The sequence below is a fragment of the Amphiura filiformis genome, chromosome 18, assembly GCF_039555335.1.
Source record: "Amphiura filiformis chromosome 18, Afil_fr2py, whole genome shotgun sequence".
NCBI classification, from domain to species: Eukaryota; Metazoa; Echinodermata; class Ophiuroidea; order Amphilepidida; family Amphiuridae; genus Amphiura; species Amphiura filiformis.
Window position 1 is genome coordinate 15,017,320 of NC_092645.1, and position 21,400 is coordinate 15,038,719.

A 21,400-nucleotide genomic window follows, 5' to 3' on the forward strand; every position below is an offset into this window, starting at 1 on the left:
TATTGTATACGATAAAACAGCTCTAATTATAGGTATTTAAGCTTATTTACACCGATTTTGGGATAAAAAATAAACAATATAAAGCCCCCTCTTCCTCCTTTTTTTTCAAAAAAACCGGACGTGAAACATGTTTTTTATTTTACTTGGCCTTATAAGTAAAAAGTACCCCGAGATCATTATAATCATCATGTACAATTAGGTTCTCATAACCACATATATAGGAATAATGGTTTTCTTCTGATCTTCCCACGAGAAAATAATTTATTAAGTCTTTATTACAACTTTTGTTTTGCTTGGGTTAGCAGCAAGATTCCATGTAAAGATATTTTTGTTTATTTTTATCATATCTAATACCGCTCCTCACTAATTCTGAACTTTGTCGTTCCGAAGGTCAGCGATTTTATGTGTGTGTCTGCTTGACTTGACGTGGAATTTGCTCTTAAAACCCCCAGATTTAAAAGGTAGTGATCTTAAATTTGCTTACATTTGTTATTTTGTAGAGTTTTGTTCATTAATAATATTGTGTCATTGTGAATGAAAGCGTGTTATTCTCCATAATTGATGCAAAACATGTAGGCTGATGAGCTGAGCATGCATGCCATTGCATGTGAGCACAGCACAATCCCAGGCACAATCCATGCATGACATGCACAACAACATCATGAACATTTGCATGAACGATTAAGCTTGTAAAAGCTAGTTGTTGAACATGTTAAAATATGCAATGAATGAGTGATATGCGCATTCATATTAATGAAATCTCTCAGCTTGCGAGGGGTGTTGTGCCGCCCAATGATCTATTCACTAATTTTATTTACATTATATTCATGATATTAGCCACACCTCACTCTGCAACTTGTATTAGGGCTATTTCATTATAAATGACACGTTCACAAAAATGGCTTTTATCATATCTGGTTGATATAATTAGGGTGATAATGCAGTGTTATTAACTTAATTCTAAGTATGCCACAAACTACAAGCTACATGAGCATTTTTACAGAATTCTGTCTATTTTTGTATAAAAAATTGCCAAAAGGTACATTTTAACCCAATTTTGGAGTCCCATTTCATTTTGCCCATGTATTCTGAATTAATTCTTTGAAAAATTAGGTACATTCTATGGCAATGTGCTTGTTGCAATGAAAATATGATATGTGTGGAACATCATGCAAGTTGAATGGTGAAAATTGGTGCAAAAATGTTAAAATTCAGTAGATTCTTGCAAAATTGGCATTTTCGTTAAATAAAAAAAATGAGTGTCCTCTCCAATTCATGCCTCCATTTTTGTTAACATTAAAGAGGAAATATAAACCCTTACCCTACCTGTATAATCTGTGTTATATTACCAATTGATGGGACAGGGCACTGATTGAGGAATTCATTTATTTTACATACAGTAGACCACTTGTTCTTGATACCACAGTCCGCGTTAAAAATTTGTCCTCTCCAGAACTGAAGTTAATTACTAATTGTTGAAATAAGAAGGATTATATCATAGAATGTGAAATTTGTAGAGGAAGAGTGGTCTTCCTTCTACCAAGGTGGCACATGATTTGGTATTTGTTGCATTTTTGCAAGCCTGTATCCACGATTCTGTTTGCAATTTAACAAATGTCCTCTCCAGCACAATTATGTCATTTCCATGAATTGGTAAACAAACTAAAAATAAAAATTTCAAAGAGCCAAACCCACAAGAAATTTTTGCATTTTATTGCAAATTATGCTTACAAACCACTTTAGTGTTCAAATTATTGTCCAGTTGTTGAGAACACATATGATATTATTCTGCATTGAACTTCGGTTAGCTAAAAATTGCAATATTCCTAATTTAACCAGAATATTAACCCTGTTTGTAGTGGATTTTAAATGCTGGGGATCTTTTATGCAATAATATTGATGCAATAATATTGATGCAGCTATTTCTAAAGTTAAAGTATGCTTTATTATGTGTTAAAAATGTGTCCTATCCAGAACAAATGACACAGGAGGGTCTTTTATTTTAGGTTTTCCATGACTAGTACAACAGATTGACGCAGAATACTCACTTATGCATCAGTGTAGCTATTGGGCAGGACAAAATGACTATTTCATGAATTTTTCATGTGAAGATAAAGTTTATCCTTAAAATATGTAGTAATTTTGCACCATTTATCTGGATTAGTATCAATTTACTAATTGTTTTATATTGAAACTGGCATATTTAAGACACTGAAGTGTAAAGGAACATACAACAATTATTACAGACTAAATATGAATAAGTATGAACCCAATGTTGGTTACATATACTCTTTCAAAGTTGTGTATTAAATTGTTTAAAAAATGTCCTCCAGACGGCAGCTATGTTTTTACACAGCAAAAATTCAATTTAATTTTTTAATGGTTCCTGAGGGTTTGACGCTCTAATATTTTGAGAATTATTGACACACCATCTGAACTTTGAAATGATAATGAATTTGCATGAAATAAATGAGTTTGAATTTTGACCCCTTTTGGGACTCAATGTTGTCATTTATAATGAAATAGCCCCTTAGGCCATGCGTTTTAAACTGGGTGCACCGATAGGGTGGAGCAGTACTTTTGTGCGAGATTTTTTGTGCTAATTCTTAGTATTTTTAAGTCAAGGGTGTCACCTACCTAGACAAATTACCTATCAATTTAAAGCTTTTGATGAGACCTTTGTATTGATACCATAACAATTTATGTAGCATAAACCATTCTTAAGTTATTTTGATTTTAATGAAAACATGACAAGGTGGAGCCGAGCCCGAGGATTGATATGGAGGATTGATATGTAAATTTAACTAGAAATTTCAAAAAAATGGGGGTATATTGATATATTTGCTTCTTTTAAGTGGTTTTATGTTGTAAAGACTTAAGAACAATCATTTAGAAACTAAAAAAGGTTACTCTTGTCTTTAAATTTAATGAATTTCTAGTGCAAATCCCTTGATTATAGATAATGCCTTAAATTGCACTGTTTGTGTGTAAATCCCTATAGATTCGGAATGCCTCAAATGTGTGTTTCAAATATGTTCGCACACAGCGAAACCTGTAACAGGTATCACAATAAAAGTATACATTTTGTTAAAGCTCTTGAGCCAAGGAACTCAAATATGATGTTCTTTCCAGCATAGGGTGTAATATGTAAAAAATATATATCACTAAAGATCAAACATTTTTTATGGAAAATGTTGCTATTCAAAGTCCACTACCTCCCTAACCAATCTTCCTATTGGGGAAACTAATATCATTTTTGGATTCCCTGTTTAATTTCCTGTCAGGAAATGTATACTTTTCTTGTACTTATGAGGTTAGTTAACAATTTATATTTTTATCAAAAAACGTTCATTTTCATAGAGGAAAAAAATTGGAAATTTTGGGTACCGAAAAATCTACCAACTCAAAACACATAGCCATTAGTAAACTCTAAAACTGTACTGTACATCTGTATATCGATTATTATAGTATAGTATAGTATAGGCCTACCCTGTGTGGGCAAGTCATACTTCAGTACAAGCCTTGAAATAAGCAGACTGGAACCAGGTCCAGGAGCAATTTGTTTTTGAACAATGCTCCTGGTTCACTGTGATTTTACAAGAACCAGGAGCAATTTCTGAAGAAATAGGAGCAATTTTCAAATAGTAATCCTTTTCTGCATACAATACCAGCACTACTGCATAAGTGCAAAACTGGAACCAGGAGCAATTTGTTTTAAAATTGCTCCTGGTTCATAATTTTACAAGGACCAGGAGCAATTGGTGGCTTTACGAGAGCAAATTTGCTCCCCGCGCCCACTTATTTCAAGGCTTGCTTCAGTATGACTTGCCCTGAACGTCTATATATGTTCGGAAGAGACGGATACATTGCATGAGAGCCTGCCAATTTAAGCTTCCTATAAGGCCCAAAAAAAATTGTTTGCTTGCCCTCGAATGGATTTTAAAAATTGGGTCGGTCGGGAAAAGGTTTTTTTTTTTTTTTTTTTTTTTTTCCCAGAAACAGACATGGTGAATACCGAATCGGCGAATGCAATTAATGGTTCAAGCATTTCCGTAGCAGCAACATCACGCCATGGTCCAGCATCTGTGCTCGCCACTTGCACCTTAAACAATTGTAGCTCTTCTACATGTAGGCCTACGTTTAATGAAGTGTACAATTCTCCTACATGTAGTGTTTTCTGCTTTTCAAAACTATCATATTAATCAGCGTGTTCGGTCCCTTGCTTCACCTGTACAGCTAGCGCTAAATCCGCCATGTTTAAAGTGAAATCATATTTATACCGAGCGATTTGTGCTCTTAATAAAAGTAGCCTCAACAAACATGTTGAAAAAAAATAGTGCAATGTTACTTCCTAGTCGATCTGAACAAATATCATGAATCTAAATATTTATAAACAAGAAATGAATATCTGGTACAACTGTTTTCAAACTTTATCTACTTTTACCATATTTTAACATATCTGCTATATTGTATCCATTCTTGCACGATATGCACGGTTATATCTTGCCTGTAAATAAACGCATCCCTAGATGCGCCGTCCGAAATGTGCAGGTGGATAGCATTGTATTAGAGCTTAGATGCTGAGGTGGTATACGAAATTGCGGAACCCGACAGTCAGGTACAGCCGGACACGTAAACATGCAGGATATGGTATTTTACAACGTTTCTTTTAAATCATCGGAAAAAAAAAAAAAAAATACATGCCATTTTTGGGAAAATCGCAAAAAAAAAAAACTACGGTCGGGACTGCCGAGGCGGTCGGTCGGACGAGGGCAAGCAAACAACTTTTTTTTTTTTGCCTAATATCAATTGCACATAACATACGAAGTCACAAACTTACAAACTTCAATATGCACTTCAATTACAGCAGACCAGCTGTTATAATTAATTATTACTGATCCTGTAGAATAACTTACATGTACATAATCGTCCATTTCATGGAATCCGTTGATCAGAATTGCCATTTGCCAATTTCATTTTTATCTGTCCAATATGCTGTGGATGTGCTCCATTTTCACAGGTGTGAAACTGACTTTATACCACTCGCTCGCTTTCGCAGAAAAGCCAGCCTCGTGGCACTAGGGCATAACGTCATCGTGGGCGTATGCAAAATTTCCGACAGGCGTCATATAACCCTTACTGTGATTGGTTGCAAAAGCCATTCTTTGAAATCGTAAGCCAATCAATGAACGCGACAGCCTTTTACGGTATTAATTAATGTGACTCGCCAGTAAAGTACATGTACGTCTAACCTGATTGGTTTACAAAACTACTTTGATAATTGCTAAGCCAGTCAGCGTGCTCGATGCAACAACCTCGTAGAGGTTTTTGAGAGGTGAATTCATGTGGTGATCCAGCGATCGAGTATAAATTCAGGTTGACAATAATGAATTATTTATGACATGCATCGGCTGGATTTTACGACCGAGGTAAGGTTTTTGGCCTGTCCCTGCGTGAATATTTAGTTTAAGTGTGGTACCGGTAATTAAATTAAAAGTACAATTTTGATTTTATGATAATATTCCTTCAACAAGTTTTTATATGGTACTGAAAGGTTGGGCAAAAATTGAGACAGGTACGTTAGGAAATTAATTACTGGGTAGCCTAATAATATTTAGAGCAATTATAAGTTACAGTTCACTTTTTATGCAAAAGGCCATCCTTATTCACTGTTTTTGATTCAAAGTACCGGTAGTTTGAAATTTTTATGATGGTAATCATAATCTTTAAAAGCTAAGCTTTAGTGAGTTCATCATCAGATAAAGACTCTAGAGAAAGAAAGGTTAAGTTATCAGAGTTTTTAAATAACAAAACTGTAGAATACTTCTTTTACAATAAAGTTTTAAAAACAGACACTCAATTCCCTATCCTATAATGAGGTCACATCTATAGGCAAAAGTTTTCATCGCCAAGGTGCGGCCAATTTAGCTCGCCAGGCAGTGGTGAATGACTCTCAAGTAGCCCAAAAAAATTCTCAATACTGGATATTTGGGGCACACAGTTTTATTAGAGAGATTGCGAAATTTACGTGACACGGGAACGCGAACGGCAAGCTACTTTAGTCGAAAATCGGTTATTATGCCCTCTAGAGGGTGAAATCTATTGTGAATTGGTCAATCGTGGAATTACCGTAAGGCGATTACGTTGCGGTTGGTAGCAAAAAATAGCGTTCCAAAATGACAAAAAACGCATTATAAAATGCAGAAAAATGTTATGTTTATCATGTTATGAAACAAATCAAAGTATCCTAATAGAACAAGTAGAGTCCGACATGTAATAAAATCCATTTTGGGGGTTAAAATTTGATCTCGTATAGACAAGAAGAAGTGAACAAATTTCGATTTTTTTCGACGCGAATTCGGACGGGCAGATTGCCTATTCATTTGTGTGTGGAAAATGCCGACCAAAAATCAGCTTGCGAAGAGGCGTTTTAGGCAAGATTTTGTCATATTACGGCATAAATGCGGTATAATTGTCTGTTTGGGACGGGGAACAGAAGTTCGTGCAACGCTATTTTTCGCCTTGCTTTATCGTTGTGCATTAAACAGAGCTCTGTCAAAGTGCTTTGCTTAGGGATACTATTCAGCAAACTCTAAAATGTTTTTAAAACATGATAATGCATGTGTTTTTGGTTTTAGTTAAAACGTTTTGATAACATATCGATGTATGTTTAAAAATCATGAAAACTTGTGTTATACTGAACAAATAATACAACAACATTTTTTGCTAATTTTTTAAATGCTATAGTAAAATATCATTTGGCAAACATATTTAAGTGTCTATTGTGTTAGAACGTTTATCAGCAAGTTTAGAACAAAGGGTTTTTTGAATGTTATTAAAACTTTTAATGCCCTTGACCCTCACATAACCTTTAACCTGACATTTAACGTTTTCTGTAATATATTTGTGTTTGCTGGGTAGTAATCGAACCAGGCATATTAGATTATCTATTTTCATTTTGCTTTAGAAAGTAAACAGGGTATTATTTATATGATAATGGAGTTTGTTTCTTGTTATTCGAATAATATACACCAAGACTTCCTAGGCATCCAACACCAAACTCTGTTTAGATTATTTAGACAAATAGCATACGCGTGTGAACATAGGCCTATACTCATTTTCCAATAGCCCATAAAACTCAAATATCGCTAATCTGGACTGAATGCTTAGAGCATTATAGATACAGCCAGTCGTATTTGCATATCAATACCGAGGAAAGTAGTTCGATGAAAGAAGATAATCTTCTCTGGTTCGATGCACCCAAGGTGAATCAATGGGTGCTTCCTACTACCTTTAGATTATTTGTCTCAGCGTAGCGCCATCATGATTGCATTTGCGTTTACACGTAGTCTTGGTTCAGACTCTATGCGGCTATCACGAACATACTAGGAACGACGAGCGTTAGGACCGACACAAACTGGCTGTGTAGGAGGCTAGTTTGGATGTGAACGGGACTATGACGTTCTACCACAAAATGCAGAAATCCGTAACCCGTATGGCGTTTGCAGTGAACGCCTCTCCGCAATCTCTCTATTTTCAAGACTTGAACATGTTAGATTTGTAGCTTTTGACTGTCAATAAAACTTCTGAGCACCAAATAAATAAAAAAATTTAAAGGAAAATATATGGGAGATAACTTACTGCTGTTAAATGTTAAACTTTCAAAAGTTGCCCAATCTTAGGCAAGTAATTGTAGCAGCATGATTTTCTGAAGTTCAACAAGTGATTGTTACTAAATCAGTACCGGTAGTCCAAATTGGAGCATAAGGTGCAGTGTTGGCAACTTGGCATCACTGAGAACATGTGTGTTCCTACATACAGTTGATACTCCCCTTTTTATACTCCTTCCTCAAATGGACCCTAAGAATATCAAACTACGTGAACATATATTGACAGGTTTGCCAACAATTATTTAATTACCATTACTAATACTAGAACATCAAAAACATGTATATGTTGCAGGGATTTTGTTTAAACTTAGTTTATTTTGTAATAAAATTGCAATGTTTTGCAGCTCCTTTCTCAGTGTCTTCATGGGCAAGTTATTTCTGGTTCTAATTGACTCACTTCCCAGGGGTGCCAAGTCATGATTTCCTGAGTTCAATGTCTTGTCATTTGTAGAAAGGAAGAACTTGTCAGAAAAATCACCAGAAAATAAAGCCTTCCCAAATATTAAGAAGTTCCCATCATGCATTTCATATCATGTATAGGCACAGACCATGCTAAATTCTTTGCTATGGTTTGTCATCAGAGGACGGTATCCTACACTTCCTACAATGCATTTCTTTCATTTCAATAGTCTGTATTGAATTTGCTATATAAATTTATGCAACATGGGTCGATAGCACAATTTGACAAAAATAGCAACGGTCAGAGCACATCCAGATCTTGCATGATTGTTTATTTCTTGACATTGACCCATGTTTGTTCTGTTCTCCAACATGAAAACAGAGGTCTGTGCAAAGTAATATGAGTGTCATTTGATGTAGTGATGAGGTGATGCATGCATATTAAATGTTGCAAAGGATTTTGGGAAGGGATAGATATCTTTTCTGGCTGGTCATCATACAAAATATTTCCAGGGTCAGTCGTAAATATTGAAAGTGTTAAAAATCTCAAACTTCATTATCAACAAAATGTTCTTACTTTGGCACAATTACATATATTTGCTGGTTATTATTTATTTTAGACTCCGAGATATATATTATAAAAATAATGTTAAAATTGGAATATAAAACTAGACTTTGACAAATGTCTAGGGTGTGCGCTCTCAACTCTGCAAAGCATGTGTTGTTGTTTTTTAAATCTTTTAAACCTCTATTGTGCGGATGAGGCTGAGGCTGTGGATCAACGTCTAGCGTTGTGTCTCTGCGTCCCCCTCACTGCCTCTTACTCCTCCAAATCTTTCCAATCTTATCCTTCCTGTCTGCCATGAAGTGCTATCCTTTCTCTTCCTTTACCATCAGCTTGAACTTTGTATCATCTTCCATCTCCCAAGAATGATTACAATTTTATTTTTTTGACATAGAAGTTTTAGAACAAAAAAACAAAACAAAACAAAAACCAAAACCCAAGTACTGGTAAATGGCTTCAAAAATGATGCAATGTTACTGTATGATATTTGAATTATCATGTATCCATGTTTGATATTAAATAATCAGGTTAATAACATGATATGACTAGTCAATATTTGCGCCAGATCAGATACAATTAGGGGAGATTGGGGTTAGTTGAAACATTTTTCACAAAATCGTCTTTTTAACGCAAACCGATTACTTTCAAGAAACACTAACCATATCAGTATAAACATATACATACATGCTACAAATACAGCCTTAAATTTTATTGGACCTGCTTATGATTATTCATATAATCCAATTTGAAAATTTGAAAAAAGTGTTTCAACTAACCCCACCCCTGGGGTAAGTTGAAACATAGAGTGGGGTTAGTTGAAACATGGCTTGTAAAAATTTCAAAATAATTTTTATTGTGTTGTTAGGGTTATACTTCCCTTGAAGGCACCCTTTAACATACAATCAGTGTGAAAAAATGAATAAATAAATATGTGGGAGCGCGGGTCAATACTTTGGACACAAGGTGACAAGTGTCACCATGGACAAAAATATGAGAAGCCTAAAATATTATAAAATGTACTTTCTGTGTGCACTTTTTGCTTGTATTATTGCTTTTTAACCATATTAAAGCAATATTGAAGAAATGGTAAACATGTTACAAATTTTTAAAAAGTCAAATTTTTAACCATATTTTTCTATGCGATTTTCACGTTTCAACTAACCCCACCTCAAAAGTTTCAACTAACCCGATGCCTATTTTTACATTTCAAAGTTCATTACACAAAATAAGAAATACAATAAAACTTTTATTTAACATTATTCTGGGACTTACTACTAGTGCTTATGATACTCAAAAAATAATCCCCTGAATCTTCAAACAACATGGAGATAACGCATCTTTTCTGAGGGGTATAAAAATTAGTCAGCAAGTCAAAAAACAGATATTCCTTTCCCAAGCCAACACTGGTGGGGCATCAGTGCTGTTGCTAATTTGGTGGATGACCCTTACTAATACCTATTACTAGGTGCCAGTATTTTACCAAATTAATTTTTTGTGTCAGAAAAAAATACAATGTTTCAACTTACCCAGTGTTCCAACTAACCCCAATCTCCCCTATATTTTGATATCTAAATGTGATATAGGGAACCTTTGCACAACGCACAATGTCATTGTTATCATTTTTGTTTTGTTCCAAACAAATTGGCAAATATAGTCCACATTGATGTCATCAAACTCAATCACAATGTTGAAGTTTTGGTCATTCATGTCAGCTCTTAAATGTGTACCCCAATAGCTAGCTCATGAATGATTAAATTTTCCCCGGGAATTTTCCTCAACAGGTTTATTGTATCATGGATGTGGTCGCATGTCATGAACTGGGCATAAAAAGTGTTACACACACTAAAATGTCAAAAATCACACCGATTTGTATTCAACTGAACATAACTTTTATTTTGTACATATCATGTATAGGAAAGTATACATTTTTAGGAAGTCTACATTACAAGGATCTCATATGTGGCAAAAACAAAGTCAATATTCAGGGTGGGTAAAATTTATTTAGGGGATGTAATTCTGAAATTAATTGAGACTGAACAATAAAAAACCTATTCACATGTAACAAATCCCCCATATTTGATAGCCCAGTTCACGACATGCGACCATGTACAAGAGAACTAAAAAGTACAAAAAAGCAACAAAAAATAAATAAATAGATAAAAAATAAAATAAAATAAAACATGTACATTGTATGCACAAAAAACCCAACAAAAAACCCTGAATGACCATATTCACATAATTGTGTGCCCCTCCTCTACATGTATGTAAGTAGAGGACACATACCCAGGGCTCTAAAATTTTCCATAGGGGATGCCCCCCTAAAAATCCTAAAAGAAAAAAAAACTTAATTTAAAGCAAATGCCCAGGTGCAAATTCAAATAGCAAAAATCAAAGTTATTTTGGGGTAAAATAGTCTGAATTTGAAAATTGTGCACTTCACATGCTAGTGCTTCCACCTCCACTGTCAAACTGCAATTGAGGCTTGACTTGTTTAGTTTTGAATTGTTTATTGATAGGATTGAAAAAGAAAGAAAAGAATGAAATCTCTGAAAGGAAAGAAGAGAAAGGGTAAAAAGTAAGGCTGGCATTTTGGTGGGCTAGCGGGTACCGCCTAAGATTACATTACCGGGCAGGAAATACCCTGCCGGGTACCGAAATTCAAAAAAAAAAAAAATATGATAATTTGTATTCATGTCATAGTCTATTAATGATTTCAAAATGCATTGAATTTTTAATAGAGTTTGACATGAATACAAAGTATCAATTTTCATAAATATTCAAAATACAAAACATCTTGAATTTTTTTTTTTTTAAGTCAACCATGAATGATCCTAGCATTTACGTAGGTCTATGTCCAGGGACACTACAAAACCGAAAAAATAAAAAACTATTTTTTGAGACATTTTTCAAGGTAATTCCTAACTCTCAACATTGTCAATAATATTTCTAAATGCCAATATCTCAATTTCCAAATTTATAATACCATAACTTACAAATTCAATATCCGATTTAATTGGGGAAAACGGCGTTGTGGAGAAAACTATCTCTATATTTTAAAAGCTCAAAAGTGATAACCTGCCCAAAAGTGTCTCCTTTTGACATGACACGTCACAAATATTGAAAGAAAATGCAGACAACATCTGTGTACAAAGGTGAATAGGATATGAGCTACAATTCAAAATAAAAAATAGTCTTGGAGATATCCTTGTTTGTCTTGATTGCATCATCTCATAGTTTATAATATTGTCTAGTTCAATGTCCAGGTTCTGTAAATAAAAGGTAGTGTTTGTTACCAGTACGGTATACACAAATGTACATGTAGGGACAATGTGGCATTTTACCAAGTATTGGGAGCAATGGGGTTTGTTTTATATGCAAATATCTTTTTTCCAATCCTAATTAAAAGGGCATTTCGTGATCCACAGCATCATCCCCCCCACTTTTCTCAAAAAAAGTTGAGATTGTATCAATGTATATATATACATGTATATCACTGGAAACCTCTGGCTATATAAATGTTTATGTACAAAAAAATTCTTGCAGATTAATTCTTGCAGAATTTCGTTCTGATATGTATACCAGAACAAAATTCCAACACATTGTCTATGGAGCAGTGTAATACAATAACCATGCAAAACTCGCAATTATGCAAAATCAGAATCAATTGAAATTTTGGGACTAAGCTTTTTTTGTGGAAAATGTCATAAAAAGAGGATGCTAGGATCACAAAATAAGTCATGCACATTATTACCCTCATGGCTTAGGATTAGGAACTTGGGTAAGAGTTAGGGTATGGTTACAGGGTGCAGTAGACTGTACAATTGTACATTTATTCCTCAAGCACTATGGATGCAAATTTCTCATCGGTGAGGGTACGATGTATCAATAATTTGTAGTTTACAGTGGTCAGCAGGGGTCGCTTGGGGGATGAACCCAATTTCTGACGTATATGGGTAACAACTAAACATAATTTGGCAAAAAAACAAACAAACAAACACTCCAACACAATTCACAGCACAAAGCCAGTTGGTTAAAAGATAAAAATTTGATGAGGATCCCTTGACCCACATTTAATGTCAATTAAATGATGTAATCAAAGTATGCACAATCCTGTACATTTTTACACCACCAGGATACATTTGTTTGCGTCTTTTGCCCTTTCATACAGAACTGCGCAAAATTAAAATGTACCAATTGCAACCTGTGTGATAATACATTTACTTAAAAAAAAGCTCTGAATTATATTAATATTTTCAAAAAAATATGCAGATCAAAAAATCAAATGTGCAAAAATTCATTAATAGAGTATACAGGTCCGGGATATAGGTCTGGATATAGAATAATTAAATTTATACTGTTGACAAACTTTTATCAGATAGTACATGTAAATACTGTATACATGTCAGCACGTGGTTGCTTCTTTCACAGTTCAGTCACATGTTGTGGCTCTGCTGTAAAGACATCACATGTAAAAATCACTAGGAGTAAAAAGGTAAGCTTTCAAGATTTTTTATAGTCTGGATGTAGGACATAACTTTTTAGCTGGGAAGTGCATAAGTATTTTATGCCTCCTAGTGGTTGTCTGTCGGTCAATCCTTTTGTCTGGGGTTTTGAGCGCAACTTTTTCGGAATTGGTAAAGCTGTATACATTGTACATATATTAATAGTGATGTGACTTGGTGGAACTATATTTCATCAGGTGGGACCTCTTCACCTGATGAAATTTACTGAGACATCACTGTCTATGAGTCTCTCCCCTTGAGTCCTCTCTCTTCTTCACCATACAACTCTAGTGACTCATTTAATCGTAATTCTTTTTAATCTCAAAAGTAAAATGTACTTCAGCTTTCTCTCCATTATGCTATTTCTGATGGTTGAACTTGTTCCTATCTTGTCTATCTGTCTTTTCATGTCACTTGCAGTTAACCTCCTGTAACACCATAACTTATAAGCAGCATCAGAAATTCCTTTCATTTTTGGTCAAAGCCCAACACTCGCATCCGTAAGGAAAATACAGATTGCATGTATAATAATAGGCATACATGTACCTTGATGTCAATGGATAGGCAATTTGTTGCCCACCTATAATTTGGTAAAACTAGAAGTGAGTAAATGGTTCTCTCGTTGAATCAGAATTATAGTTTTCATGAGACCACATAGTCATAGTTCAACTAAAGTTGGACATGTAATGTCACTGACATTCTGCTCCATAGATTTTCAATATGTGGATTTTGTCCAATTTATAACATTTGATATCAAGTACAATAGTGCAACTTTTTCTTTCTGTTGTTTCCACTTCATGTTGAGACCCCTAAAATCACCCACTACCATTTTTATTATTTAAACTTTTGAAAAACTATAAGCAGATATATTCTATTAGTAAGGAAGATTCTGTACAGTACAGCTTATTGTTATGTTTTACTGTCAGAGGCCATTTATTGAATTATATTTTTTCTCAGTTTTTATGTGTCTATAGGAAGCATTCAATTTGGCTGTAAGGTCACCCAGTTTGAAGGTCTGTTTTCACAGTCCAGTGGATTCAAAGTGGGTATGTAAGGGTGTGATGGTAATTGACCAATTGACTGACTTCCACAGTCAAGGGTCTGCATACAAAGTCCAGCATATGGCTGATAAAATGGTTGCTTAACGTCATTATCCAGACTATGATTTATAATCATGATAAGGCTTGTACTAGTATACAAAGTGGATAAAAGTTTACATCTGAAGAAGCAAGACTACCTGTGCATTTTCACTGAATGTACAGATCTGCTTTTTGTGCTTCACTGTTAAAATCTAGCTACCTCACAATGCGGAAAATTAACAGCAGCCAGGGTAATGGTAGCATACAGGTACATGATACAGCCACTGCTGAAGCCATTGTCATGTCCCAGTCTTATTAATTCCCTGCCAAAAATTAATGCATGGCCTGCATATCAAGTTCTATGAATTGCAAGTGAAATATTTAACAGTATGGTAAAATATGCAATAAATAAATGGGAGTACAACTGTAAAGTATTAGAGTGGAACAATAATATTATGCCTGTAAAAAATAATGGTTGTCTTGAACCACCATCTTTATGCAAAAATGTGTTTGTATAAAATGTTCAAAATGGCACAGCCATGCACCGATACATCAATAAATCAAACCTATCAAGGCCAGCCTTCTACATACGCTATCGGCCCATATGCCTCATGAATATAATTTTTTAACAATAAATAGTGCAGCATATTTTTTTGTCAATTTCATAGTTTAATACTTAAATAATAGGGGAGTTATCTACCTAAATATCTAGCTATCTACATACTATATCCGATAATAGCCGTTGCTGCAACTTTTGAATCAAGCTGCAAACATGGGCAAAGGCTAGGCCAGGTAGCTGATTATGCAACTTTTGTGACCAGGTAATTCAATCAGGAAATGGTTCACTAAGGACAGGTCCAAGGGCAGCTTGAGGTTGATCAATTTGGGAGTTTTATAGAACCATAGGCCTACTAAATATCAAGCTATTTGGAGAGTGAATACAGGTCAGTGCAGAGGAAAAGTCTGCAATTACATTCATCTGGCACGAATGCGCATTCACTTGCCATAATTGCACAGTAAGCAGGTGTAAGAAGCTTTGTGACTTTGTGTATTATTATCATTGGATTTTACTATCTTCCATATGACAAGGTTCGAAATGTCACCCCGGTTTGACTGACAAATTTGCCAAAAAGTAAAGTTATTGGTAAAACAATAAAATACACTTTTTCTATAGTGAAATTTTGTGTAGAATCTGAATCTGAAGTCAAAAATGCCTACAGTGCTTTCATTTTCAAACTCCAAAATTCCTATGGCAATTTCCTATAGGAAAAGGTGTGTCCAGGGCAATCTAAAATGGGCATATCAGATTGTTAAAAAAATCCAGGCTTTTTTAATATACACAGTGAGCACCAATAACTCAAACTTGTTGTAGACAAGTATCTTGGGCACATCAAGTTTGAATTTTAAGTCCATAGGTCGATTATTAAAAAAGCCTGGATTTTTTTTAACAAACGCATGTATTTTTTTCACGCCCTTGAAAATTAAGGGGTAGGGGTAACATTTTGTGATTTTTCTGAAAATTTATAAACAATAATAAATACAAAATTATTATCAGCATTTAGCTTATTAAATGCTGAATAAAATGAGGGGTAAATCTTCTTTGTAGCACCTTCTGATCAAATTTTATGAATGTTACAAGCCGCTTGTCATCCGAAAATTGAGTTTTTTTGTGAATCTTTTGTCACGGCAAATGTCAATTTCCAGTGACCATTACAAGTATAATAAATGATTAATATGGAAAATAATGGTTTTGAGTTGACTGAATGGTACTACCCTAAGTTAATGAATAAAAGTGATAAATGGATCATCATTAAAGGTTAAATGGGTATAATCAGTGATTCTAAATGAAGGCTCCAAAATTTTGTCATACGAAAATGGCGTTTTTCGGACAAAATTGACACAAAATCAGTATTTTTCTCAAAAACTATACTAAACACAAGGTTTTAGGTGGTAAAATTAGAAACTACATACAATTTTACCCCAGAAATGACCTATAAGAATATGTTTTATTGTTATTTTCACCCTCAAATATTTTTTTCACGCTCGTGTCAGTCAAATCGGGGTGAGTTCTTGAATGCTGTCATATCTTGTGTTGAAATTTGCTGTGTTACATGGCAAAATCCTGCTGCTGTCGGGTACTGGTACATGTAGTAGCTAATTGAATATTCCCTGTATCTTACTTGTTAATGTGATGCGATCAAAGGGAATGAGTTAATGTTGCACATATTGATTTTGTGTTATTGGCAGAAAATGTGCTCAAATCTTTTTGTTTCTTAATGTTGCATTTTCAGCAACTAATGCAATAATTCTCTAATAACTTTATAACCTGAAGTGGGATGTGATGTATGTAAACAACTTGAAATAGAATATTTTTATGCCTCCACCGCGAGGCATACTGTTTTTGCAATGTCCGTGCTTCCGTGCTTCCGAGCTTCCGTGCTTCCGTCCGGACGCTATATCTCGGGCATGCATGGGCGGATTGACTTCAGATTTTCAGGATAGGTGGGTCTGGTCAAAAACTCTGGCTACTTTTTTTTGGGTGAGGTTCAAGGTCATATACTGAGGTTAAAGGTCATTTGAGGTCAGGGGGCCCATTTTCCTTATTTACCTCTTTTCTCAGAGACTAGGGGTCGCACGTTCCTCAAACTTAGTGGGTGGGTGCATCTTGACCCCAGGCAGAACAAGTTTGTATTGGTTAGTGGGTCAAGGTCACCTGAGGTCATCCAGGGGTCATCTGAGGTCAAATGAGCAAAAACTGTTGTATGGCCATGATACTTGGTACATACAATCAACATTTAGAGCCAAATTTTTGGAAGGTCATTTTGGGGTCACCCAGGGGTCATCTGAGGTCAAATTAGTAAAAACTGTCGTATGGGCATGAAACTTGGTGGGTACAGTCAACATTTAGAGCGAAATTTTTGAAGGTCATTTTGAGGTCATCCAGGGGTCATCTGAGGTCAAATTAGTAAAAACTAGCATATGGGCATGAAACTTGGTGGGTACAGTCAACATTTAGAGCCAAATTTTGGGAGGTCATATTGGGGTCATCTGAGGTCAAATTAGTAAAAACTGTCATACGTGCATGAAACTTGGTGGGTACAGTCAACATTTAGAGCCAAATATTTGGAAGGTCATTTTGGGGTCATCCGGGGTCACCCAGAGATCATCTGAGGTCAAATTGATACAAACTGCTTTGTATCAACTTTTGAGTGCCACATCGCTCCCTTTGGTGGAGGCATCACGGTCGACGCTGTGCGTCGAAAACCGTGACATCCGAGAACCGCGGTCCATCTAGTTGATTTTATACTTATTTCCATTGATCATGTCACATACATTTGTAGAGATTGAAATTTAATAATATCTTCTTTTTACATTTAATTCTTTTCACTCAGGTTTTTATGATCAGTAGAGTCGTGTGCTAGCTGTAGCCACACAAGATGGCAGAAGCCCATGTAGCTGTTGGGTTTCAGTTCTCTGTGACAGACGAAGGAATAGATGTTAATGTCAATCTTGAAGCACTCAAGGCTGTCTTCAATTCAGGCAAACGCTCATGGATTAAGAAATTATGGCGAATCAAGGTAAACACTCGTAAGAAACATTGACGGGTTATGCCTATCATAGTGCAAGAAGGATAGATGAGTTGACCTCAATGTTTATCAACAAAGGCAAGAGACTGTTAAATCGATATGCTTGAGTGAACCGCATGCAACCATTCCACTGTTCAATAACCTTATTGTGATGTGGCGGGGGTTTTAAAAACAAGAGCCCTGAACAAAATATGAAGCGCACGCTTACTGCCAGGCAAAAAACAATGGAAATTGTGATGATGCGAGCGCATTAGGGTGGTTCTTATTTTACAAAAGTCTGAAATTCCATGCTCCTACCCCTTAGAATGGTTCAGTTGGATGAAAAACTTATTCTGTAAAATTTTCAGGAAGATCGGACAATATTTACTGGTAGCCCAAGAGCCTCCAATATGGTGACCCCTGTCGTGATTATTGGTCATCGGACATTTTTGAGCAATTTTAGGGGAGTATATTTTCAAAATAGAGTGTCTCTTGATATTCAATCTTTCTAAATGCATTAAAGGTGAACCTCATTGAAAATAAAGTTATATATCAATGGAAAGCTTATGATATCAGGATATTAAAAATACTTTTTTCTGATTTTTTTTATGGCCAATAAAGCTGAAAAATTAAAAAAATTAATGAATTTTTGGTCTTTTTTTAAGGCGCCCAAAAGCACCCAAATCAATCGTCTTTGACCTTGAGAATGCTCGTGACGTAAGCTCAGGGTTCTTGATCACGTGATCCTACTCGGAAACATGTAAACAAGACTTGCTTCCTGTACTTTGCAAGCTGCCCGGCAAGTCTGATTTTCACAATAAAGCTTGAAATGAGAAGAATCTTCAAGTTGCTGATTCCTTCTATATATATTAGAAATAATAGAATTATTGTCAACACGAAAATGTTCCGTAAATTTTTGACAAAATCAGTCATAACTGGCTGGGTATAACTGGGTAATTGAGTTTGAATTTCGGCGCTGGGATCAATTCCATGCGCAAATGATTGCTGCTACCGTATACCGTTCATGTCATGGACTGAATAAACATGATCGAATAACAAATTAAATAACTTGTTTGTGACATTCCCTATTCTTGATTCATTTAAAAATATCGTCTTGTAGTAATCAAAAATTAATTAAAAACCGCCGATTTCATCAAATCCAGCCCATAAAGGTTTTCATATTATAGCGCATTCGGTAATACATTCTCCGGTACATTCTTTCCACACAATCACAATTGAAAGAAACAGATACTTTATTATAAAATAAATACAATTTAGGCTTAGCAGACCGTTATTTGATGGAATTCTGAAATCTGAATAAAATTAAAATATTGTCACTTATGTCACGATTCTTTTAATGATACTACCATCACTGGTGTACTGAAAAAGTGAAACATTCATGTTTTATGGATTACCGAACACGATGCGTAAATTGCTGCTTTTATGCTGAAGAAATTACAGGCAGCCGCATGCGATCAAGGTGGGCAAACACAACGACTTCGCCGTCTCTCCGGTAGCACAAGTTCAAGTTGCGCCGTGTTTCAGCAGATTTGATCAATCGTTCCCTTATATTTGGAACATCTACAGGAATAAATTTTGCTGATGAAGTAGCAATAAGTTGGAAATATCAGAATGTGAATATCAAATCGGTCATTTTGTCTGCAAGTACAGTACGCATAGTCGCGGATACGGAACACTCGGCGACTGAGTGAGTTCACCCGCCCGTATGTATCTACGAGTTCGCCTATCATACATGACCGGTTGTAAAGTTAAGAAATAATTAAAAAATCCCGTACATGTACTTTATTCTATTCCTTCATTTTCTCATTGTGATAAGTTCATCTCAACTTGGTGTGACGATCTGAACTGGTAGCACTAGCAGTTATATTTTTGTAATCTGTTTTCATTCCCGTTCTTCGTCGAATCTTCGCTCTTCGTGCTTTACTGAAATATTACCTATGCATATCGTGGATGGCTTGGCCTATCCCAAATCACCCCGCCAGCACTTTTCCCATTTTTAATCCACACACTTTATTCAGGAACTTCATTCTTGATTTGATCATGATGTTTCCTTCATGTTATTCTTATTTTATTGAAGATATTTTCATGTAAAGTAAGTTGGCAATGACTGAGTTCGTGCATTGGCCCGATGCATGCCACAGTAATGCATGGACATTGTGTTTACACTCAAACCCGGAAGTAACTATGTGTCCCGTGTTGGCGTCATCATCGAAAAGCGCCCAATTTGAGCGATTTCGTTTTTGTAATTTAGGGGGTGCCAATATCCAATCTTTGCATGGAGATTATGTCTATCCTGGTGCGTTAGGCAAATAAAAAATATTCTTTTCTGCTTCCTGGCATCATAAGCTTTCCATTGATATATAACTTTATTTTCAATGAGGTTCACCTTTAACAGTAACTAGTTTAACATGTATATAACAAAAGGTGCCTTGTATTTACTTCCATTGTTGTTTTAAACTCGACTAGATATGGGACTTCGTGCTGCGAATACTCCTTATACCGGTCCTCGCCCATTTTCAAGCATTTGTAAGGGGTCTAATATAAAAATTAGAGTGTCTCTTGATACCCAATCTTTGTAATTGCATTAAACAGTAACTAGTTTAACATGTATAACAAAAGATGTCTTGTATTCACTTCCATTGTTTTTTTAAACTCAACTAAATATGGTAATTTGTGCTGTGAGTACTCCTAAATACCAGTCAACAGCCATTTTCGAGCAACTTTTATAAGGGGTTTATTTTCAAAATAGAGTGTCTCTTGATACTGAATCTTTGTAATTGCATTAACAGCAAACAGTAAACATATCTAGATAGCAAAAGATGTCTTGTATTCACTTCCATTGTTGTTTTATTCTCAACCAGATATGGGTGTTTATATAAATATGGAGGCCAGTAGTAAAACATGGGCCTTGTTTTGCATTTCTCAAGATTGTAGAAAAAATGTAAAAGCCTGCTAATTTTTTTTTCATTGCATTTAACTAATATATATTTATACAATAAATCAAGACTTTTTTTTTTTTTACTTCTGTTGACATAGTAGAATTTTACGGGAGAAAAGTAATGGAGTCATCATGTTTTTTGTGAAAACAGTGTGACATGAAAAGAGACATTTTAAATTCCACATTTCCCCATATAATAATTAAAACCTTACCTTGTTTGCTATGGAAACATGAACAGAGGTCCATTTTTATGATTGTCAACAAGATTTTATCAAATGTTGCGAAGTTTGTGTTTTTTGTTTTGCCGATTTTCACCACTCCGTAACATTTCGTGTCAGCAATGTTACGGGTGTGAAAAGAGTTTTTCAATCGGTCACCAGTTTAAAGCGTAAGCTTTCTGTATTGTGAAAGTTGAGTTTTGAAACAAATATGACAGTACCTTAACTTAAAAAACATATGGAATGTGCCTGTAATCCAAATCAAATAAATATTCAATGATAAATTGAGATTTTAATAACTTTGGTGTCACTCACTTTCGTTACGGAGTGAGATTTTCTTCGATGTAGAAATGTAAACATTGTGTCTTTATGAATGAAAGTCACATGATACACAGGCCGGATGATGACCTCTTTACGACCGTGTGCAAAAATACCCACGTGG

The 21,400-nt window shown here is 35.1% G+C and overlaps 1 protein-coding gene across 2 annotated transcripts in view; it reads left to right on the plus strand.

Annotated features, from left to right (window-relative positions):
- Window positions 1–374: 374 nt before the first annotated feature.
- Window positions 375–21,400, plus strand: part of LOC140139911 (carnitine O-palmitoyltransferase 1, liver isoform-like) — a 62,947-nt gene continuing 41,921 nt past the window's right edge. For both annotated transcript variants that reach the window (XM_072161684.1, XM_072161685.1), the window contains exons 1-2: window positions 375–461; window positions 17,608–17,793. In XM_072161684.1, the coding sequence (XP_072017785.1) occupies window positions 17,653–17,793 (141 nt within the window). In that variant the 5' untranslated portion in view covers window positions 375–461; window positions 17,608–17,652. The remainder of the gene's footprint in view (window positions 462–17,607; window positions 17,794–21,400) is intronic.